Source organism: Podarcis tiliguerta, assembly GCF_965153285.1.
Source record: "Podarcis tiliguerta genome assembly, chromosome: 11".
NCBI lineage: Eukaryota > Metazoa > Chordata > Lepidosauria > Squamata > Lacertidae > Podarcis > Podarcis tiliguerta.
Window position 1 is genome coordinate 45,748,724 of NC_139544.1, and position 24,627 is coordinate 45,773,350.

At 44.2% G+C, this 24,627-nt stretch overlaps 2 protein-coding genes across 12 annotated transcripts in view; one reads left to right on the forward strand and one right to left on the reverse strand.

The window, feature by feature from the left end:
* The window catches only part of LIFR (LIF receptor subunit alpha), a 91,681-nt gene extending 75,449 nt beyond the window's left edge, over positions 1-16,232 (forward strand). For all 10 annotated transcript variants that reach the window (XM_083402714.1, XM_083402720.1, XM_083402719.1 and 7 more), the window contains exons 16-20: positions 1,795-1,962; positions 5,733-5,891; positions 6,973-7,066; positions 8,119-8,194; positions 9,237-16,232. In XM_083402714.1, coding sequence (XP_083258840.1) covers positions 1,795-1,962; positions 5,733-5,891; positions 6,973-7,066; positions 8,119-8,194; positions 9,237-9,875 — 1,136 coding nt within the window. In that variant the 3' untranslated portion in view covers positions 9,876-16,232. The remainder of the gene's footprint in view (positions 1-1,794; positions 1,963-5,732; positions 5,892-6,972; positions 7,067-8,118; positions 8,195-9,236) is intronic.
* Positions 11,897-24,627, reverse strand: part of EGFLAM (EGF like, fibronectin type III and laminin G domains) — a 111,262-nt gene continuing 98,531 nt past the window's right edge. For both annotated transcript variants that reach the window (XM_083402737.1, XM_083402738.1), the window contains 4 exons: positions 24,387-24,530; positions 21,907-21,990; positions 19,864-19,967; positions 11,897-18,933 (listed from right to left, as the gene is read on the reverse strand). In XM_083402737.1, the coding sequence (XP_083258863.1) occupies positions 18,779-18,933; positions 19,864-19,967; positions 21,907-21,990; positions 24,387-24,530 (487 nt within the window). In that variant the 3' untranslated portion in view covers positions 11,897-18,778. The remainder of the gene's footprint in view (positions 18,934-19,863; positions 19,968-21,906; positions 21,991-24,386; positions 24,531-24,627) is intronic.

Here is a 24,627-nt window from a genome sequence, read left to right on the forward strand (position 1 = left end):
CAGTGGCATATCTTCCTGTCTAGAGCACAAGTAGGAAGAGTGTTGTTGCACCCCAGGTCCTACTTTCAGGCTTCCCATTGGCATCTGGTTAGCCACTGTGAGAACAAGATGCTGGATAACATGGGCCTGTAGTTTGATCCAGCAGTCTTGCATTTACGTCAGGGTAGCCAGTGTGATAAGGGACGCGGGTGGCGCTGTGGGTTAAAGCCTCAGCGCCTAGGACTTGCCGATCGAAAGGTCGGCGGTTCGAATCCCCGTGGCGGGGTGCGCTCCCGTCGTTCGGTCCCAGCGCCTGCCAACCTAGCAGTTCGAAAGCACCTTCGGGTGCAAGTAGATAAATAGGGACCGCTTACCAGCGGGAAGGTAAACGGCGTTTCCGTGTGCTGCGCTGGCTCGCCAGATGCAGCTTGTCACACTGGCCATGTGACCCGGAAGTGTCTTCGGACAGCGCTGGCCCCCGGCCTCTTAAGTGAGATGGGCGCACAACCCTAGAGTCTGGCAAGACTGGCCCAAACGGGCAGGGGTACCTTTACCTTTACCTTTAGCCAGTGTGATGGCCTCCAGGAGTTGGACTACAGCTCTTGTCAGCCCCAGCCTGGATGGCTAGTGATGAGGGAAGATAGTCAAGGGGCTGCCAGGAATGCAGATTCATCCTCAGGTCAGGAAAAGGACTCGAGACACAAAAATGGAATCGGTTTTTCTTCACAAAAAAGTAAAAACACAACAGAGTTCATTCACCTAGGCCCTAGTTGAAGATGTTGCTGGGACTGGCATCTGGCCTTTCCTTTCCTTTCCAGTAGTCTCTGTCTCTGGCTCTTCCTCCCAAGCAGACATAAACTATGGCAAGATGGAGGAATCCCCTCTGGGCCTGTCTGGCTTGTTCCTCAGCAGCATGCAAGGCTCTCCGTGATCTGAGTGTCAGTGGAGGTGGAGAGCTAGCTGAGGGAGGACTGCCCAGCTGTTGGGCAACTGAAGCAGCACGACCCTTGACACCAAGCCTGGAACGGGTTTTTTCTTCTGACCCGCTGTGTTCACTCAAACCTCCTGCTTCTGTCACATCTGATCCAAACACAATCAGTTTTGCTTAGTAAATGAATAAATGCTTAAGTCAAGAAAGAACTTAGCATATGAAGTTGAATGTTTCTAAATATATCAAAACTGTGAGAGAGCATTTACTGAAGAAGCCCGAGACTCTTCATGGGCGAAACAGGTGACAAAGGCCGGCACCCTGTCTAACTCTTGTGCGTAACATCGCCGACACTTCATTTGATCAGACTTACCTTTGTTGATATCTACAGGAACCTGGCTAAAGGAACTTTAAAGGCTGAATCTTCCTTTTGGATACAATTTGAATGAGTTTTCTGTTTGTGGCTTCAGTAGTACATCTTGTACACAGCTCTCTCGATTTTGGGATTATTAATATAAGATTTAGAACGTAGAATGGTTTGGTAGCGTTTTGTGTGCCGCTTATGTGCTGCTTACTTTATACTGGTCTGTCACCTCCCAGCTTGTCCCTTCTGCACACTGGTCCTCAGTGTCCCACCACCACTGTCCTGGGTCTAAGTCTTCTTCCTCTGTTCCATCCCTTGGGTTGGGTGGGTGGGAGTTCTTGGGCTGGCGTCTCAACACCACTCAATGTCATCCACCCAGTCCCTGACATAGAGGTTGTAGACCCCTAGGTTCAACAAAGACTCTACAGTAATGTTTGCATGTAACATATATTTTTGTCAAAACACACCTATCTCGGGTTTGTTAAAAAAAAATGTTTTCCCTTCTTTCTTGCTTTCCATCTAGAACCTAGCGCTGCGCCAGTTTTCAAAGTGGAGCGTGCCACCTCAGATTCCATCGTCATAAGATGGGAGAACATGTCTGTCGAAGATTGCCGGGGCTTTTTAAAAGGTTATCTGCTTCACTTTGGGAAAGGTGACGAAAGCACCACAAAGCCGAAAGCTTTTGAGCCAGGTAAATGATGCGTTTTTGACTGTCTCTCACCACTGGCCAAATGCGCTTCGTTAGAAATCTCATTTCAGGCAAGGCAGCAAAGTTTGGTGGCGTTCATTGTTAAAATAAGGAGGCAGAAAAATGCAAAAAAGGGGGGAGGGAACAGGTTAATAGCTCGGCTATCAATAAAACCTTTCATGATTCAAGTTACAAGAAAGGAGATTCTGAGGAAGAACTTTCTGACAGGAAGAGCTGTTCGACAGTAGAATAATCTCCCTCAGGAGGCAGTGGACTCCCTCAGTGGAGGCAGTTCCTTGGAGTTTTTAAGAAGAGGTAGGATGGCCATCTGTCTTATCTGATCTAGTCAAGATTTGGTTGGACTAGATGATCCTTAGGATCCCTTCCAACTCAACAGTTCTGTGATTTTAGCCCCACTGCAAGGTTTGCAAGTGCTTTATCATGAGAGGCAGTGCTGTCACATTTATTATCTTAGTTGCCATGCCAGTTGCACTGCCAAATCCAAACATGATGATGGCGCTCAATACGATCAAGTTATAAGCATTCAGCAGGGTATGTCTGGTTTTGGCAGCGTAACCCTGCCAAATGTAACTCGTACTCTGGTCTTTGTGTTCTAGTTCAGGTGGCTATAAATCACCAGTTTTTGAGTGCATCCTGTAGCTTAGGGATACAGTGTCAGAAGATCATAGATGAAATGAAAGACTTTTGCCTGAGACCCTAGAAAGTACATAGTGCTGGACTAGCTTGATGGATCAACACTCTGACCTGATATAAGTTAGCTCCACATGCTCTGACCAAACTCCGACGTGATTAATAATATGGCACTCACAAACAAAAAGCAAAGTTTTTAAATATAATAATAATTTGGCAGAGGGAAGAAAAAACTCATGAGTGCGATCAAAACACTAATAAATCTGTATTCCTGTTGGCAGTGTTCAGACCCAACACTAAGCCATGGTTTGGTTGGTTTTATACATCTGATCCTGCCCTGGCCAATTAGCTATGGTTTGTTTGGGGGCAACAAACCATGCTCTGATGCTATGGTGTGACATTAGCTAGTGAATATTTTCTTGTCTTAACCCAGGTTTGCCATTACACCCGAAACTACTTTCCTGTCTTAATCCTAGCTTGTGGTATGTTGCACTCAACTACAGAGTTAATAGAAAATAAAACCTACTGGTCTCACTGTCATTTTCCACAGAACTTGCTCTCTGGTCTCATTCTGCCCGGAAACAGCCACCTCCCCCACCCCAAACTTCCCACTCACTGATAATCTTGTCTGCCTGCATAGCTCAGTAGCAGCCTTGCAACGGGAATAATATTTAAAGGGACCTTAGGACAGCTTAATTGCATCTTTCCAGGAATACTTGTTGAAAGCACAGCTTTGCTCTCGGCAACATGCCCCCTCCCCCGCCAACTGACACAATATTGCAGAGACCTTGAAAAGATGTGCACAATACCGATCTTTGACCTTCACACTTTAAGTCATTTTATGTTACTGGGAAAGTCACTTTCTTGGCTCAGCCGTCTTTAACACCTTGCTGACCAAAATGTGAACCTGTGTGGGGTGGAGGGTTCAAACATAGCCATTAGGGCTAGGATCCACTGAAAGCTATAAAGGTAAAGGTAAAGGACCCCTGACCATTAGGTCCAGTCATGGCCGACTCTGGGTTGTGGCGCTCATCTCACTTTATTGGCCGAGGGAGCCGGCGTACAGCTTTTGGGTCATGTGGCCAGCATGACTAAGCCGCTTCTGGCGAACCAGAGCAGTGCACAGAAATGCCGTTTACCTTCCCACCAGAGTGGTACCTATTTATCTACTTGCACTTTGATGTGCTTTCAGACTGCTAGGTGGCAGGAGCGGGGACCGAGCAACGGGAGCTCACCCCGTCGCGGGGATTCAAACCGCCAACATTCTGATCAGCAAGTCCTAGGCACTGTGGTTTAACCCACAGCGCCACCCACATCACTTTTTACTGAAAGCTATATTCTCCATTAATTTGCCGAATCCTCTTTTAAAACCACACTGCATTGGCAGGGGGTTGGACTCGATGGCCCTTGTGGTCTCTTCCAACTCTATGATTCTATGGTCATCATCACTACCTCTTGCAAGAGCAGATTACATTTTTTAAAGAATGCAATCTTTGTGTGTGAAGAAGTGCTCTCTATTGTCTGTCCTGAATCTTCCAACATTCAGATTTTTGAGTTCTATGGGATTCTAGCCACACAATGGCCAACACCACTTGAAAATGCAACTCAGTTGGGAGTGTGTTGCTGATGCCCTGAATACTTGATTGATGATCGTCCCCAATTATTCCTACCAATGCGATAAATGAAGCATCTCTGGTGTGCAAGCACAGACAAGCAACCACATCCATCCCAGCTCCTGTAGAACAGGATGTGCCTGGGAACAAGAAAGAGCCACCTTTGGGATTCTGTTAGCCCTGCCCTTGATAGCTGCTTTGCGACTGGGTGTCTTATGGGAAATAGACTTATTTCTGTTTTGGAAAATACAGCTGGGAGGAATCATTCCCTGCAGAGCTAGATAACAGCAGCTTGACAGCACATTTCAAGGTCAACCTATTTTGCGCAGGAAGTGTCTGGTGATGGGTTCTTTTTTTGAGGGGGGGTTATTTTCCTGTTAGTATTTAGTCCCTCTGTCATTTTCTATTGGTAGAAGTGCTCAGAACTCCTCCTGAATCTGGATGCACAGCAGCACCCAACTAATTCTTTAACATGCAGCCTAGGACCCACGTACCTACGGGACCGCCTCTCCTGGTACGCCCTGCGGAGGACCTCAAGGTCCACAAATGACAACACCTTGGAGGTCCCAAGTCGCAAGGTGGTTAGATTAGTCTCAGCTAGGGCCAGGGCCTTTTCAGTACTGGCCCCGACTTGGTGGAATGCTCTGTCACAAGAGACTAGGGCCCTGCAGGACTTGACATCTTTCCGCAGGGCTTGCAAGGCAGAGCTGTTCTGCCTGGCCTTTGGTTTGGACTCAGTCTGACCCTTATGTCTTCCCTCCCGTTACGGTTTTGATTTATGGGCTACTTTTAAAATGAGGCTGCTTTTTAAATTGCATTTTAACCTGTATTTTAAGTTGGGGTTTTGCCTCCCCTCCCCCCATTATGTTTTCATTGTAATTTTACTGGTGTTAGCTGCCCTGAGCCCGGCTTTGGCTGGGGAGGGCGGGATATATATATATTAAAAAAATATTATTATTTACTAAGAATTTTCTAGGGGAAAACCTTCAAGTATTGCAATGCACAGCCACAGTCAGTGGTCTTTGCCAATCTATCCTCAAAGTCAATTATGGTTGCCTAACACAACAATGGGGCTTTGTCTTGCTGCCCTTTTACAAGAAGGGGTATCTAGCCTCTGAATGGAAGGTAGAGTAAGTTTGGCTTTAAACCATACAGCTCGCAGCAAGAGGAGTGCAGGAAAGGGCTTTGTTTGTGGCAGGAGGAACGCCCAAAGCAGCCTAATGAAGTCTGAGCATGCTCAGTGGCCATGGATGTGGAGTTTGGGGTTTTTTAAGGGGGGGGGGAATAGAATGGAATATTGTGAAAAGGGGCAAGATAGTAGTATTTTAATAAATATATATGTGAGGTGATAGGACTGGATTGCCTTTTTATCTATATGCATTTACTCCCTTCCCCTTTGAAAGTTCATTTGACAAAACAGCATGTGTGAATCTGCTCTGTGATAACTGGTGCTTTTCTTAAAATTCTCCCCCACCCTAATTCTTCTTTTCTTTCCCCCCCTAACACCAGGCCACTCAGAGACCTACATGAATATTACTGACTTAAAGCAAAACACCTTAAAAATATCAAGCCTTCAAGGGAAAACAAACTACCACCTGAACTTAAGAGCCTACACAGCTGGTGGAATTGGACCACCAAGCAGCTTGTCTGTGGTTACAAAGGAGAATTGTAAGTTTTTTGGGGTGAAGGAGGGTGTATTTTGTTGGGGGTCTTTTTAGCGGGGGAGGGTTGTTTTGGAGTGGCGTATTTAATTCTCGCCGGATAATGACGCAATCCACAATGAACACCTCTCAGATTCCTGAATAACCCTCAAAGGTTATCGGTGGCGGTGTTCAGGCACCATTGGTGTAGATGACACTTTGCAGGATTTCAGAAGCAAATGTTGGGTGGGTTCCTGCCCCATGGACCTTACTGAGTTTATGGTCCGTGAGGGAGGGTGGGTAGAGATCAGAGTGTGCATATGATTGGCTGCAGCATATGGGGGTGAAGATTAAGCCAAAATTCTGCAGAACAGGAGGTTCTTGAGGGTTTTTAAGGTGGTGTGCAAAAAATCACCACCACATGCACAATAAATTTGCAATTCAGAATAGAATGACAGGTGCTTGGACAAAGGCAAACATATTTAAAAGAAACTGGTAATAGCAAAGGTCTTGCAACCCTGACTCCGGGGTCGCCCACACTGCTGCTTCTCCCATGCTTTCAAGGTAAAGGTCTGAGCAATTTTACCTTTGCCCTGCCAACATTCCCCTGGAAAATTTGCTCTTTAGTGCTAAATCAGAACAAACAGCAATCCGTGGGAAACCCAGTGGCAGTTTGTTCTGATTCAGCTCTATGCCATGCGTTTTCCAGGGGGAAATCGGCAGGGCAAACGGATGTGGGGCTGAGCCTTGAGAATAATGCAGTAGTTCATTGTGGGTTTGTTTTTAGTGCACAGGCAGCAGGAGCAAAATTGTGCAGCTTCCCATCAATCTCTATTCTATTTCCAATAAGCAATGTCTAATGGGAGACCAGCCATTTCCTGGAAGTCTGCTTTGCTATATTACAAGACACCCACGGTCGGAAGCCTGTAACTTGATCCTGGGTCACTAAGAACCACTGCTGGTTACTTGAATTATTTCTGCTTTGCTAGTCCCCTCCACCCCAAGTGCAGTCCGTGAAAGCTTCTGCTGTATATATTTTTTAAAATTATTTCAGGTGCAGCAGGACCGTTAGTTGATTGTATTAGCTTTTCTCTCTCTTAATTTTTCAGCTGTGGGATTAATCATTGCCATCCTTGTCCCAGTAATTATTGTTATTGTGTTGGGAGTGGTGACCAGCATCCTTTGCTACAGGAAGAGAGAATGGTAACTATTTTTTGTGATCACGTCTTTTTAATTGTAAGCTTTGTATCTGTTTTTAATGTTGCAATTTTAAATGGCTTGTGACCTGCCCTGGGCCCTTAGAGTGAAGTGTAGGTAATGTGTTAAAATAACAATAACAACAATAATAATGAATATTTGGTATTCAGCAAACTTTATTTTCTTGTCAAACAAGGATAGGCAGTAGCTCTGCTTTTTTTGTTTGGGTGATGCTATCTGTTCCACACTTAATAAACCTCAAATTTTTGGGGAGTGAGTTTCAAATTAAAGGTTATTTTTTTAATAAGTGGAATATTAGTCTGTAAACACTGTAAACGGCCCTGTGATCTGTTAGCTCTTAATGCTAAACTGCTACACCAGCAGTGGAGGGCATTTTTAGCCAAAGGGCCTCATTCCAGGGGTGTTTTTTCAGTGATGTACAGAACAAGAGGGAAAAATAATGATGATGATTGAGGCAAAAGGCCAACTGAAGGACATGGTCTATAGAGAGGGGTGCAGAAGTAAATTAAGAAAATGTAAGGGTGTGTGTGGCTCTCTACACATATTGAAGCCCATGTTTGTGGGATCAGAGGAAACGCCTTACATGTAACTAAATTATATGCTGGATTTTTTCCTATTTCCTTTTGCGATGTGGTGTTGGATGCTACGGCATATAAAGCCAAGACGCTGCTTGAATATGACCCACACAATACTGTAGAACAGGGCTGTAAAACCTCTGGCTTGCGCAGCAAATGCGGACCTCCATGTTCTTGACTGGCCGTGCTCTGATAATGATGAATCCTCTTGCTTGCCTCGATTTGTGCAGTGTGTGTGTGTGTGTGCCTCTGATTTCAGCAAGATTAGAATATAGCCTGTTGTACAAAAGGCAGGTGTCCCGACTCTTCCCCTTTTTGCTTCTATGCCCCGGCCCTGCACTAGCATACGGCCTCCAGAATGTTTACCCTGTGGGAATGTGGCCCTCAAGCTGATAAGCATCCCCTCCCCCAGCAGCTTCTCAGAGATTCCTGACATTAACACCTGTTTTCCTCTTTCCAAAGGATTAAAGAAACCTTCTATCCCGACATTCCAAACCCAGAAAACTGCAAAGCTTTAGAGTTCCCGAAGGATCCAGAGGTAACTTTACACATTTTGCCATTGACTGATTAGATGTTTAGCACATAGATTAATAGAATTGTTGAGTTGGAAGGGAACCCGAGAGTCTTCTAGTCCCAACTCCCTGCGATGCAGGAATCTCAGCTAAAGCATCCATGACCATTGGTCATCCAACCTCTGCTTAAAAACCTCCAAGGAAGGAGAGTCCACCAGCTTTTGAGGGAGTCCATCCCCACCTGGAAAAGATGGGTCCAGTTCTCACAAAGAGTTACTGGATATTCTCACCCAAATGTTGGATGAATTTTCATGAGGACTTAAAGAACCCCAGACTGGTGCAGAAATGTGGGGAACTGAATTGAAGGCTGGTGAAATTCTAAACTGAAACCAAAATAGACAGATGTCACCCATCCCTGGTTTGGATCCAGATTCTCCCAGCCTAGGGCTGCCCTGTGTGAAATATAGAAAGGCAGTGATTGTTGGAGAAAGTTGTATTGTTTTTAAGGTCTCTTTCATTTTTATGAGATATTGTGAAGCAACTCCTTCGATTTACAGCCTAGGCAGCTTGTTTTTAGGGAGGAGGTGGCAGAGTTTACGACTGTATGGGTTACGTTAAAAGTACCTTACTTTCTTATTCTTTTACGAGTTTTTAGTAGCATTTTTTATTTTTGTTTTTGTCACCTGCCGTCAACCTTTGGAGAGAAAGGAACAGGGCTGGCAATTGGTGATGTGAGATTCACAGTATTTAGTTAGCTTTTGTGCGAGACTGAAATCAGGGGCAGGCAGGGAGGGGACTGGTTCTCACTGGTCGATCACTGGGGGAAAAGGATACAGGATTAAATGAGCCATTTGGCTGATCCAGCAAGCTCTGCTTATGTTCTTAATGCTGATGGCTATGAGTTAGAAATATTCATAGGAACAATCTGTATATGAACAGGTTATTTGAATAACAAAATAGAGAGTTTTCAAAATTAGGTTCTGTGATTTCCCTCCCTAACCCAGAAGAATCCAGTTCCTTTAAACTTGCAAATGCTAAACGTTCTTTGCTTTGTTTTCCGATTTATAGGGTAACCCCAATTCCAAAACCCTGGAGATGAATCCTTGCACCCCCAACAACATTGAAGTGGTTGAAACACAGTCCCCTTGCCTGAAGATTGAAGATACAGCCATTACATCGCCCGTAGCAGAAGAGCTTCCGGAAGATGGCGCTGACTCTGACAATGAGAGCCACATCGTCGTCTCCTACTGCCCGCCAATCATCGAGGAGGAGATCTCTAACCCACCAAACGACGAATCGGTGGGGTCTTCCCAAGTTGTCTACATTGACATCCAGACTATGTACCCAGCTCCAGTGAAGCTGAAGGAAGAACCAGAAGTTGACTGTGTGGCGGCAGCAGGCTATAAACCCCAAATGCAGCTGCCGGTGAATAGCTTGATAAAAATGGAGGACTCGTCATCCGTCGAAGAGGACTTGGACAAGGCTGCAGGCTACAGACCTCAAGTGAATACTTCCTCCTGGAATACAGACTGCCCAGATTCTCCTGCATCTACTGGGAGCAACAATGAAAACACCTCCTTTGGGAGCCCTTGCTCCATTAATTCTCGGCAGTTTTTGATCCCACCCAAAGAGGACGAAGACTCCCCCAAAGCCACCAACACAGGGTGGTCCTTTGCTAACTTCTTTCACAACAAACCAAATGCTTAGCAGCCTTGAGGTGGTAACAAGTTGCTCTGGAAAGCAGAAATTGCTGCAGAAATTGCTTGTCAGCCTTGGAGACACTATACTGGAGGGTTTATAATGTCATTCGCTGAAATTGAACGCTGGCCTTGTTTTACGTTAACAGTGGAAGTGGCAATATTCGTTTCGGACGACAGAGATGCTAATTTATTGTGCCCCAATGGGGGAACAGGTGCTCTGAGGTAACCCTTTATGAAACCAAAGAGTAGCAGAAGGTCTGTATCTGTTGGGGGAGGGGCAGTCCCCTCCTCAAATCTGCCTTGTCAATAGAGCATAGCGCTCTCCTTTTGCGACTATTTTTTTTCTGGTTTTCCATTTTGAATAGCAGGGAGAAATTATTACAAAGATCACGCACTTGGATTGTTAGGCTTTTAAAGGCATTGACGCACATCAGGTATGTGCAGGATTAGGGCCTTGCTGCTTCGTCAAAGGTATATATTTTTTTCTTTTTTAATCCGTTTTTCTATGATTCTGTGCAACCAAACACTACAGTACCCAAACACTACCATTTTGCAGTTGCTGGCGGTTTGAAGGCTCCGTTCCTCAACCTGTAGAAGCACCTTACTGCTTTCAGGCACAGCATTCCCTTTGACTTCTATGGGACTTAAACTGGTTTGTGTGGAAGAGCTCCATCTTCAAACAGCTGATCAGCCATGGCTACAGCTGATCTGTGGGGAGGCTGAGTTTGACAAGCCGGGACACGAGTTCCTGTACCTACTGTATAAACCAATTTGCAATAGATGACTCAGGGGTGCAAAAACAAAAAGTGTAACACTGATTTTAAAATCTCAGTCAGGAATAGATAAATGTGTGAAGCTTCCAGCTTTTTAAGCAATGTTTTTTAATATAAAATCATCTTGACCTCAAATAGTCATGCTAGGCAGGAATCCACCTCCCTGACATGCTATTTTTTTCTTTTCTGTGGGGGCCTTTTTTTGGTTTCTTTGTTGAGGACCATCCAGTCATGTCATCCCCCTCCTGCAACCTGAAGTGCAGGGTGAAGGCACCATTTTTGCAGAGGCAGATTTACCATCCTGGGTCTTGGATCTTTAGCTTTCGTCTTCCAAAGCTCTTCCCCTGCTTGAGCACCGAAATCATAATCAGGGCAAACCCGAGAATGGTTTTCCATCCATCATATCTGTGGGAAACTGTTACTCATGGGGAAGTGGCCACCTGTGAATACGTTTGCATGTGTATTGCAATGAATCCATTTCCATGCAATACATTTCATGCATGAATACTTTTTTTTTCCCCATGCATGGTTATGTTTCCATGCAAATGGAGTTTTCCTCTCCTGAATTTATTTCCAAATATTTGCCCAGAAAACAAGTGGAGAGGATGTCTCGTTTTGTATACATATACTCTGGAATTTGCACATTGAAGCTCTTCTTTAAAACCACAACATATTTTCCCCCCTGGGTTGCAGCCTTAAAGCAAAGCTTAATCAGATCCTTGCATTTACAGTAGATTTCTTGCTCATGCAAGTCTATAATTACACACTACTTATGGAAGTGGCATTTACATACACATAGAATATATATATATGTTTGTGGTATATAAACTTATTTCAGATGCCCTCATTGGCAACTGCCTGTTGAACACTTTGTATGTAGCAAATTCTTTAGAAATCGAGTCAAGGGACCAATGTAATAGGCCTGCTCTGAGCTACTGAAGCCTACATGTTAGCTCGACTATGATGGGCATTTTTCATGGAATGGTCCTGAGTTTTCCAGCTGTTTTGAAAGAATTATCCTCTCTATATTCAGGTCTACTATATTTCGAATGTCTATTTTAAGTGCAAAATTTGGTGGAGGTGCTTTATAGGTTTGATTCACGGTTGTCAGAAGGAAGTCACACTTGTAGATTGCCTTTCAATATGGAGGAGTCTTCCTTTATTACTTTTCGTAACTGGGACCTCCCCCCCCCCGACACATAAACACAAAAACACAAGGGTGTTTCTAGTATTCATCACTATCCCTTTTTCCCCCCACGTGGCAATAGCGCTCATCCCTCAGGTGCTAAACACAGTAGTCTTGTTTACTCTATTTTCAAGGACTGTAAATAGGCTGTAACGTTGGCTAGTCGTGAAACCAAACATTCCTTAAAATCTAGACTAGGGTGTGTATGGCGCTGATGGGGTTTTTTTTAATTAGCAGAGTGCCTTTTATTTTCTTAAGCTGCTTTTTCAAGGCTTTCCCCTCAGGAATTAGATTTGGTTTCTTCTGATCCCTGGCATGTGGTAAAACAATATGTCTTGTATGAGGTTGTTTGTATCATCCTGCAAAGTGTTACAAGAGAATTTTGACCACACATTTGCTGCATTTCTGTGGTAAAACATGTGGTGCAATGACAGCCTGTTATCCACCAGTGTGAGATTACCATGTGGATTTGTTTTGGTCCATTAAGCGGATAGGAGTGACTTCTTTCCAGCTGAATATCATGATAGTATTCCCCTCCCCCCTTCATCATCTTGTCCCATCCTTAATTTTGTAATTGCCTCATATCAAGAAGTAGTCCATTGCAGCATATCAGAGATCTTGAAATGCAGAAACACATCAGAAAAATGCCCTGAAACATGTAGTAACTGCAAAACCACAAACTGAACTAAAACTTTTTGGAACAACATATTGTTGGGTAAATAATGCATGTGGTGTTTTCTTTCTTTTCTTTTTAAATCAACATCCCTGAATTTTGCACTGAGCTTTCATCTGCAAAGCTACCCTGTTTTCCCATTCTGCTGCTTCTCCAGTACCATTTTGGTTTCCCCTCACAATGCCATTCCAGTCTATTAGGGTATAGATAGCAAGCTGGAATGGTGAGATGCTACATACAGGCTAGCCTATCAGGGTTTAGACACTACACTACATAGCCAATTGGATGTGCTTATTATGTGGCGTTGCCACTAGGGCAAACAAGCACCATTGCCCTTGCTCACTCGCATCCTTTTCCCATGCTGCACCCTGATAGTGCTTTCAACTAGACGTGACACATCATGTGAATGCCAGCCATTAATGTGCATGAAGTTTGTTATGTAACAAGCAGCCCTGGGGGAAACCTGAGCTGTCTAAGAATAAGCGGTTGGGAAAGGGCAGTATAACGCTTCCTCTCCCTGCCACAATCCCAACCAGGCCCCCTACCGCCTGTGGTGCTATAACAGGCATCAGTAGGTTAGGAAGTCTGCTTCAGTGTTTCATGTAAAGGCTGAGGCCTTAATTATCTTGTGCTTTCTGCCCTTAAAAGTGAAAGATTAGCTTGAGTGGTTTTCTAGCATCTGGAGTATGTTTCATATAGGCTCAACTAAAATGTTTAAACCATCTTTTCTAGAGCAGTTCTAAGAAGTATTTCTGAGGCGGAGGTATGGCACCTATTTCAGAAGGTGGGAGAAATTAAGAGTCTGGTCACCCCTTTCATTTTAACATTTTAAACCTTTTTGTCGCGTTTAGTATATAGTGTTCATTTTGTTCTGGAGGGTTCCTTCCTTTTGCTTTTAATTTGAGCCATATGTTTTTAATACTTTTTTTGTCATTTTGTTTTTAAGAGCAGAATTTTTGAAGGGCATCATGGCATTTAAGTCATACTTGTTGTTTTGTGCTGACTGAATGGGAGGAAAGGGACTGTGAATCCTGTGTGTGTGTGTGTGTGTGTGTGTGTGTGTGCGTGTTGTATGTGTGTGTGTGAGAGAGAGAGATGGCACTTTTGAAGTGTTGTAGGATGTACTTTTTTTTTTTTTAGAACTTTTGCATACAATATACCTCATAAACATGATTTATTGCCGGCTTCCTCAGCCTGTTGCTTTCCAGCTGCTTTGCACCACAACAACTACCATCAGCCTTAGTGGTTGATGGGAGTTGTATGCAAGGCCTTCAGGAGGGCATCAGGTTGAGGAAACCTGATTTATTAGCAGATAAGAGTAAGCTATAATGCTGAAAACATAGGAGTGGTTTCTTTTCACCCTCTGAATCACTTTCTTCCCTTTATGTGAAGATCTTGGAATAATTTTGCTGCGTGGCAATTCCATCCAGTGGTGACTATGCAAGAGGAGTGGGCAGGTGGATTCTTCCCTAAAATGCTTGCAAAGTGCGGCTCTTGTCAGGGGAAGCAGCAGGGACAACACCAGTGTGTATTTATATCTCCATTTGGGTGCCCATTATTGTCTTTTAGAGTACACTGCCCAAAGCAGTTGGGAAGGGATTAGAGTGTTTCTGATGCCTGATGTCAAAAAGCTGCTATCCCCTGCCTGTCAGTAGCATGGGGCACTGTGGGCGACTAGCACAAGCCGTCAATTTCCATGGCAGACAACTAGGTATTTGCTGGCTAGGAGGGAGCATCTGAAGGGGAAAGGCACTTATGTCTTGCTGCTCTAGAATGCTTCCTGTAATCCAGCATGACTGCTGAAGTGCAAAACAAAGTATGTGGAAGCTACTGTAGAGGAACACCCAAAGATCCGTCATGACTTGTCTCTGAAAAGCTTTTTCTCGTATGAAAGGGAAATGGGCAGGAGGTTGGGGCTGCCTGCTGTTTTGGAAAAGCCCTGCTTGAAATACTTGATTTTCCCCTAAAGGACTCTGCTTGGCAGCCTCCATTTATTTCAGTAGGGCTTGTGCAATTGTACTTAAGAGGGTTCAGCAGGAATGTGCCTCTAGCGCTTCAAGCCACTAAAGGTTAATGGGCTCCTCGTGATCTAGGGGTCTGGCCCATCCCGAGCAAAATGTTGCACCCACCTGTCCTCCCTATCCCAGTGTTGTCTCGGTCCTTCCACCCTTTAAACCCCAAATTTAAAGGAGGGAAAGGCCTTAGGTTGTATGCACAAATTTCAGTTGTGCTGTGCACTGAGAGACCCCACACTTGCTGTTTATAGATTGTGGCTGTGGGTTAGCTGGCCTGTAAGTTAAGATGTAGGGACCTGGAAAAGAACTGTCTGAAGAGGGAGCAGTGGTGTTCAAACCACAGTCCAAAGATCAGCAGTGACAGCCCATCTTATCTGAAGAGCCACTACTGATCTTACAGGTGATGTGCATATGCAGAGTTGTTTTGTTATTTTAGGGGGCACTCTTAGTTCACAGGTGCTGTGCGCTGGATGGTCCAAGCCCGCATCCATGCATTAAAATGTGCCGTAAGATCCTCTGAGGGGCTCAGTGGGATTGCTCAGCAGACCTGTTGGTGTGGAGTGTGTTTCTTAATGGGTAGGATGCTTGCAAACCACTGACTTGCACCGATTTTGACAGAACCACTGTGGCTGGTTTGTGAATTGCCCCCTCTGTGTATAGTAGAGGGTGGAGAGAACTTTCCACGTGGCTGTGTGGTCTCCTTTAGGCCTTCATTGTGAATGTGAAATCTCCTGCAGTGAGATGAAGCATAGACTCGAAGGAAGTAAGGATGGGGGAGTTGTGTTGGGTGGGAGCATAAATGGGGTTAGGGGAGGGACTTTGTAAGTAAAGCCGTTACTTGTATGATATATGCTGTGTTTTTATAGTTCAGTACATTATGATGGTTTTTATTAAAAGTGTACATAGCATATCAAATGGATAATGTGTAATAGATGTGAAGCTAATCTCAATACTTTTTAAAATATTAAATGAGCATTATAATATTGAACTGACTGGAAGACTGAACCATTGCCTGTGTTTTAATTCCTATGCAACCAGTTTGCCCTAACTTAGCCTTGCTTCCTATCTTTGTACTTTGGATTGCTGAATTTGGTGATTTGAAGCCAAAACAGGTCAGGTATTGTTGTGTCTCTTAAGCAAACCTATGTGATGTATGCAAATGAATGTACTTATGTTGTGCATATTTAAATCTCGGGGATGTCTTTTTGAGACTACTTTCAATCTCACACAGTGCCCTTGGAATTTAGAAACATTGCGCACCAGTGAAAGGAGGGCGTGCTTACTTTGGGAAAGCTGCAAAATTTGAAGTGCATGAGTGAAAACCCAGCCATCCTGTGATAAAAGTGCATCCATTCCAAAGCTAATAAACCTCCTTGGGGTTAGGGGGACTTTGTAGTAATGAACATCTTGAGTATTTGTGCAAAGCAAGCCTGGGAAAGGGCAATGTTTCCTCCCCTAAACATCCAAATGATAGAAACAGTAGCAGCTAAATATTTAGCCTTGGTGAAATTTCCCAAGTAGGCAACTTTAGTGGAGGATAATATTGTGGAACACAACTAGGGAGTGGCAAAGTTTAAGTGATATAGTATTGATATACTGACTTTAGCATGAACATAAATGGCAATGTACTGCTTATGCCTGTAATATGCATGTATTAAGAATTTGGCAGAATACTGTCATGGAGTTAAATAAATGTGTATTTTCTTACTCTTCAGAAGTTTGTACTACTTTCCCCTTTCAAACCTGTTTTTATTCCATTTTTTGCACATACATAGTCTTCTCAACTCATGCAAGTTTGTGATAAACTATGGTCTGTTTTAGACACCATGACTTTGCGCTATGTGTATCTAAACTCTTATCCTGACATTGTTCCACTTTCTTTACTAAGGTAAAAAGGTAAAGGACCCCTGGACAGTTAAGTCCAGTCTAAGGTGATCATGGGGTTGTGGCGCTCATCTCGCTTTTGGGGCCAAGGAAGTCAGCATTTGTCCACAGACTGCTTTCTGGGTCATGTGGTCAGCATGACTAAACTGCTTTTGGCACAACGGGACTTTGTGACAAGTGCCAGAACACACGGGAACGCCTTTTACTTTCCCGCCACAGAGGTACCAATTTATCTACTTGCACTGGCATGCTTTTGAATTGCTAGGTTGGCAGGAGCTGGGACAGAGCAACGGGAGCTCACCGCCATTGCATGGATTCGAACCACCAACCTGATCAGCAAGCCCAAAAGACTCAGTGGTTTAGACCAGTGCCATCCGTGTCCTTTTTTTCCTTGTACTATGAATTCATGACGCATTACAGGCACCTTCTGAAGTTACCCCATGAATCTTAACTTCTACCTAAGCTTACGGTGCTCAATTTTAAAAAAAATAAATGATACTCGAAGGCCAAATATCATAGTAGAACAGAACTTTTAACATCTTTTCAATACTTCAAGCCAGAAAAGCTTCATTAATGTACATTTTCAGCAGTCTAAATTTACAAAAACAAAGATGATGATTGTAAAACCAGTTACATTTCACAAATATTTCCCACTAAAACTGTAGAATAAGCACAAGCAAAACATCCTTGCCCACCCCAAACGTAAGAATCTTAGCACTCCTTATTCCTTTAGGGAAAGATCTGCAGCATGCTAAACTCTGTGTGAAGACACCTAATCCTTTTACAAAACTAGCCAATCACTGCCGCTGCCTCTGCTATATAAAAATACAGGTGCAAAATTACTGCTATAAAATGTGGTTGTTGGGTCCCGGTCCCCCCCCCTCCCGCCCCAATTGCATGTAATAAAAAAGTAGAGTTTTCAAAATAGTAAGGAGGATTCTCTTTGGGAAACAACAGAACTCTGGAATAGAGTATAACTTCTTGTGAGTATTTACACTGGGTAGACTGGAGCTGCAAATACCTGCAACTGATTTTGAGGCTGGAATAGGATAAAGGAATGCATAAATACAGCACTTTCAAAATATGCCACTCAGTGGTGCGGATGATACAGTTGCGGTGCCATTAAGGCTGCATAAGTTACCACAATTTCAGAACTGACCCATAGGTCATAAAGACACACGGTGTGAGCCAAGGGTATGGTCTGTAACTCATTACATCCTCTCTCCCCCTCTTTTTGCTTGTTTGTTAAGCTGGACTGATGCAGAACCATCACTGGCCAGCAACACAGTCCATGTGAGCGTCAACACCAATGCCGAATACCATCCCTTCTAGGCTTAAAGACCTAAGGGAACTCCCTGCTCTGGTGCTGCTCCCCAGGCAGAGAGAAAATGGGAGTAAAGCAATAGCCTTTCGTGTACAAAACCAGCGTATCGCATGGTTAAAGCTCTTCCTGGATTGTAACATGTCAGCAGGATATTGCATAAATGATCATTCTTTCTATGTTAAAAAAAAATTCCCTGCAGATGGAAAGCTATAATCCTTACCACGCTAGTTTTCTAGGTGCAGAGATTCTGGGGATTCAAGCAAACAAAGCCTTTCTGTCTGCAGCCTGAAGATGAGCAGTACAATTCTGATGCTGTGATCTGCTGTTTGTCTCTCCTGGGCCCAGCCTATGAATGAGACTAGAATAGTGGTTGATACAACGTGCTGTGCGACGGCATATTCAGAGGGAGGCGGATCTGTTCTTCAAAGCACAAGAAAGCAGACTATACTATTCTCCAGCCATGGATGCTAGTAGACATTCTGTGGCTGAAACGATGAGGTGGTCACAACAAGCGCTGCTACCATTTTCACCCTCTTAATTCTGCACATTCTTACTACAGGGAAGGGCCTAGGGGCACAGCAGGAACCAAGATGGAGGCTTCCAATCTTTCTCTCTCTGCAATGCAGCAGAGCCCTTGTTCCTAGCCACAAAAGCCAAAAGCTCCACTTGCCAGCAAAATGGGGCATGTTGCTACCCAACCTGCCCAGCTTTTGCTCACTGTGTGAAGAGGCTACTGCGAAGGCAAGTGGGCTTGAAGCCAGCCCTGCTGCGGAGGATGCATGTTAATGGGCAGGGAGAGGCCGTAGACAACAGCATAGGTGCTCTGCTGCACAGGACTCTACAACTATTTGCAGTTTAAAGGGTGGCGCTCCTGCACTGTGCTCCTGCACTGACAGAGAGAGCATGTTATCCAAAGGAAAGGAGAGTGGCAAATGGTCCCCTTCTGTGATTTTTGCTTCAGGTTGCTTCTTGCTTCCAGGCCTCGCTCAGAAGGCAAGTCCTCTGTGTGCAAGAACAGTGGTGAAAGGCTCTTCCCTCTGACTATTTCCCACCTGTTACTTTGCCCCGCAAGTGTTGATGTTCTTCCCATCAGCCGCATCTTCAACCAGTGAAATATGGTAATCCGTAGAAAGCGTGAAGTGGGAAATGCAACCCACCAAGCCCCTCATATACTGTCTGTTTGTATGCAGAGCGATCTCTTTCATTCCACCTGCCAGAAAGAGAGAGAGAGAGAGATGGAGAAACTAAGTAAGTAAGGATGTGCTTACCGTATTTTTTGCTCTATAAGACGCACCAGACCACAAGACACACCTGGTTTTTGGAGGAGAAAAACAAGAAAAACAATAATCTCAGAAGCCAGAACAGCAAGAGGGATCGCTGTGCCGTGAAAGCAGCAATCCCTCTTGCTGTTCTGGCTTCTGTGATAGCTGTGCAGCCTGCATTCGCGCCATAAGACGCACACACATTTCCCCTTACTTTTTAGGAGGGAAAAAGTGAGTCTTATAGAGCAAAAAAATACAGTATTTAAAAAGGTTTACATGCTTCTTTTAAGGGCCCTTAAAAGGTCCTCTCAGCAGCTCACGATAACCAAAGGGTAGCCCTTCTCCATCAGGCCAAAGGCCTACCTTGTCTTGCATCTCTTTCCCATGGTGGCCAACCAATCATTGTAAAGAAGCCACAGGTTGTTTTTGTTAGGTAGATAAATACAGTGGAAACTCAGTTGTCGAACATAATCCATTCCGGAAGACCGTTAGACAACAGAGGCGCGACTGTCGGTCAGCAAAATCCATTGAAAAAATGGAGAAACGGAAGCATTCACTTCTGGGTTGCCGGCGTTTGAAAGCCAAAACATTCGACTTCCAAAGCGTTTGACAACCGAGGTTGCACTGTAATTGGATTTCCCCCAGAAAGTAAAAATCCATATTAATTTTTTTGGGGGGTGGGGGATACGGTGCAGACTGGCATGTTGATCCCAACAGTGCTGTGTGGACACTGAAAAACAACAACTGCATGCATGAGCACTACTCGTCCTACAGTAAACATCCTACAGTAAACAACTGTCTCGAATGGCTTGTGTGCATGAACCAGCCTCTCTACAACTCTTAAGAAAGGTAGGTAACAGAATTTAGGAGGAACTTACCAACGAAGAGGTCCCCATTGATATTCAACTGTCTCATCATTCCTGGTGATTTGCCAGTTCTAGCACCATAGTCGTCCACCGTTACTTTCCCGGACTGCCCATCCCTTAAATACATGCACATTTTCACATTGTTACTATTGTAACATGTGTAAGTAGTATCATATGAGTTGTGCAGCTGCACCATGTTAATAAACACTCCAAGGGAGGAATTCCATGTCACACTGTTACAAACACTCCCATCGGTGCAAGCGTTCTTCCTCTCTTCCACCCATGAACTCTTCTTCTGGGGGTTATTCTGACCACTGGGTATGTGGGGGGGAAAGCCCTGTTGTGCTAGCAGAAGTCCTTGCATTGGGCTTCCACAAACAGGACCAGTTAGTTGAATCCAGCCCCTAGATTTAAAGCACCTTGAAAGCACATCATTTCCCCACAATGATCCTCAGAATTGTGGTTTACCCCTCACAGAGCTACTATTTCCAGTATCATTAACAAACAACAGTTCCTGGGATTATTGGGGGGGGGGGGAGAGAATAATAGGCTTTCAATGTATGGTGTGTACACAGCCTAAATAGAAGTTGATCATTCCAACACCTGGTGGTCTTTAATATGGAATGGTTGGGGAGTTGGAAATTGTGGGAGGCTGGGGGAGAGTTGGGGTGCCTGAGAAATGGATGGGTAAAATGTGGATTCTCCAGCTTGGATTCTAATCTGAGCTGGAGAAACATTCATGGGCTTCATATTATTTGTTTGTTCGTGTTTTTGTTGTTGCTGCTGCTGTTAAATTTATGAATTGTCACATGTCTCAAGGCAACTTACAGACAAGCCATAAAAATATCGAAAAGTAATTCAGTATTAAAAAACAACTGAAGACAGCTTTTAAAACAATACAAAATGGAATGCAAATATGTTTGTAAAGGTATTTTAAAAGGCGATATTAATTTTGGGAATGCGTAGATAATAAATTCAAATACGGATGATTGTCAGAGAAGCTGAGGGAAGTCCAAAAGAGAAATATATGTTAATTAGGAATTGTTAATTGGAGATATTTGTGTAAAACTTAATAAAAAAATTATTTTTTAAAAAATAAAACAATACAAAATGGACATCTAAGGTGTCCAGCTGGAAAAGCTTGTGGAAACAAAAATGACTTCAGTTGGCTCTGGAAAGTAAAGATTGTGGGTGCCTGTTGTATCTCAACAGAGATGTTCTTCCACAGAATGGGCAGCCACAGCAAAAGTATTGCGCTGAGTGACAGTGTAGCAGGCTTCTGATTTTAGGGGGAGGGTTTGAAGGAGAAACTCTCTGGTAGAATGTAGTGACCTACTGAGTATATACAGGGGATAAGATGCTCTCTCGAGAAACCTGGCCACACTGGCATCTTTCTGCTCAAAACCCATTTTTCTGCAAAGGCTTTGGCACAGTCACTTGGTTCACATGCGCCAGTCAATATGATGCCAGATTGACTTATTCATTTAGAAGGTTTAATATCCTGCCTTCTGTTTTACCAGCACTCAAGGCAATTAACAAAAAGTAGATAAAAACCCACAGAATAATAAAATTGATCATTTCCAACTGTAATAAAAATGAGCAATAAACAAAAAACATTAAGGGAGTCTTCAGAGCCAGCATAGAGGAACAAAACAAAAACAATTGCAGCATCAGTTTTGCACGGAACCCGACTTGATTTGTCTCGCTCCCAAATGCCTCCTGCAGCAAAAAGGTCTTGAGTCAATGAGTTGCAGAGTCCCCTCAAGGAGCCTGCATGTGGCAGTGAAAAAGATGCTGTGACCTCTTCTCCTGTGGCTCATTCAGATGGTGAAACTCTAACCCACGACCCTGAGATTAATAGTCTCATGCTCTACCAATTGTTAAGAGTTGTATATAGTCGTTTTCACCTTGCGCCTTCCTTGTCCCTCTCATCCCTTCCTTGCATTTATGCAACTAACATTTAGATTACCCATCTCTTAGAAAAGGAACCTGACTTCTTGCCAATATTCCTCAAAGCAACACATCGGAAGTCGACGATAACAACAAACAACTTACCGAACTGCCTTTACTCTATGCCACCTGCCATCGTTGAAGGAGCCATTCACCGTTATGGTAGCAATGCCACTGCCCAGATTATAGCTGAAACCAAAAGAGAGAAGCTCATCATGTTCTGGAGAGTTCACAATCATGATTCACCTGAGTTGTTTTTATTAGTCAAGTGTAGCTGGACAAAAAGTATGGGGTAGCCAACATGGCGGCTTCCAGATGTTGTTGTACTACAGCTCCCATCATCCTTGACTCCTTTGGGTGTTGTAAAAGGGACTGACTGTTAACCCATTCTGAGAGTTGTAAAGTGACTCTCCTTGCTCTAACTGGAGATGTTGGGGATTAGACCCAGGACTTTCTGCATAAAATACCTGCTCCAGAACTGAGCTGGAGCCCATTCATATATAATGGGGGATGGGGAGAGGGGGCAGACAAGGACGCCAAAGGGTAATAAAGGTAAGGTCACAGGGTTTATACTGGAAGCCAACTGCGGGGATTTAAGAAAGGGATAAAAGTGAGAAGGGCAAATTGTGATTGCCCAAATGGAAGCGAGTATCAGGCAGATTTCAAAAAAGTGTTGTGGATGGTTTGTTAAGAAGAAGCTTTTGTTGGGTAAAGGTAAAGGCAAAGGGACCCCTGACCATTAGGTCCAGTCGTGACCGACTCTGGGGTTGCGGCACTCATCTCACTTTATTGGCCGAGGGAGCGGGCGTACAGCTTCCGGGTCATGTGGCCAGCATGACTAAGCCACTTCTGGCAAACCAGAGCAGCGCACGGAAACACTGTTTACCTTCCCGCCGGAGCGGTACCTATTTATCTACTTGTACTTTGATGTGCTTTCGAACTGCTGGGTTGGCAGGAGCAGGGACCGAGCAATGGGAGCTCACCCCATTGTGGGGATTCGAACCGCCGACCTTCTGATCGGCAAGTCCTAGGCTCTGTGGTTTAACCCACAGCGCCACCCACGTCCCATTTGTTGGGTAGCCTAACACTATTTGAATATAATTACCCTCATTTGGAATATCAACTGCTCATAATATGTCTTTGTACGTTGCCTGAGGTGTCTCCTATTGTGTGTTCTACTGCACTGAGAAAATAGCACTTTGCTGCATCATATCCATGTACAATCATACCGGGAGTGACAACTGCTTTCTCAAAATGCTCTGTGGTTACTTAATCTGAAGTAAGGAAAGTAACAAAAAGAAACAGCAGGCTCTTTGACAAACTCGTAATTTGACCGGGGGTGGGGGGGGAGGAAGAAGTACATTTGAAAACTTCCCGAGGCACTGAAGTACAGGGGCGTAATCCCCAGACGACAAACAGCTAGTTTTTTTGTCTATCATTCCCTGGGTTTACATTTCATTTCTGGCAGACGGAACATTTGCTTTTGAGAATAACAAGTCGGAAAATGCTCCACTACATTACGGAGACAGTGAGTGGATTAAAGACAAAACCCAAAGAGCAAGGTAGATCTCGCCTCCGATTTCCCATGGGACTAAACCAAATGGTAAATTCTTGTCCTATTAAAAGTAATCATTCTTGTTCTTGTGCTCCCGTTCACAAATTATCTTCCCCTAAGATTGTACCCAGGGAGAAACAGGTCTGCTCACTTTCCTAGCCTTGCGTTTCAATCGCGTCCTTGGTTTCTCTCACTGCAGTAAGTGAGCAACCAAATCTTAAATGCCCAGGTTTATTCAAATGCTGGGTGCTCTCTGATCTGGTGAAGATAAGCCTTCTTTAAGCAAAGTGTCCTCACAAGACACTTGCTGTCATTTGCTTCAATATATGCAAAGGAATTTAGGCATATGGAGCTCCTCCTCTCTGTTGAGGTAAATGGAGCTTTCTGATAAGTAGCAGAGCTGTAAGTGTGCTTGAGTCAGAAGTAGAGATGGGAGGACCTATCTATTTTAGAGCCAGTGTGGTGTAGTGGTTAAGAGCGGTGGATTCGTAATCTGGTGAACCGGGTTCACTTCCCCGCTCCTCCGCATGCAGCTGCTGGGTGACCTTGGGCTAGTCACACTTCTCTGAAGTCTCTCGGCCCCACTCACCTCACAGAGTGTTTGTTGTGGGGAAGGAAGGGGAAAGGAGATTGTTAGCCGCTTTGAGACTCCTTCGGGTAGTGATAAGGCGGGATATCAAATCCAAACTCTTCTCCTTCTCATCGTTCTAATCTCAAATTCAGTTCCCCACATTTCTGCAACATTTTAGTCTCAAGAAGCACATTTTCATAGGCAGTTTTGCCAACTACATATTCTCACGAGCAATTTCTTCCAATATAATCCATTTTTGTACATAATTTTCACTGACGCATTCATTTTTATACATGCTTTCCTGCAATGTATGCTTTTTAGTGAACATTGTTGGTTGGAGAACTGCACCGCAAAATTCAGAGAGGTCTGCAAACTGGACCAAATTTATATCCTGTTCCTAGTCAGAAGTCCCCTGCTGAAGCAAGGGGTAGGGGTGGAAAGAAGATGCAGGCAGCTTACCTGAAGACCAAGGCACCATCTTGAAGACCTAGAGAGATGAAGTCACTGTTTGGTCTCATGGGGCTGTCTCCCCTCCACAGCAAGAGGCCATCCATCAGGGTAGTCTTAAACCTCATGAAGACATTTGTTCTTGATCCCGCTACTCTGTTTAGGGGAGAGGCACATTGTACAAAACAACATCTGGATGGTGCAGTGAAAATAATGCACCTCTGAAGCTCTGTGATCAATAATCTCCCCCCTC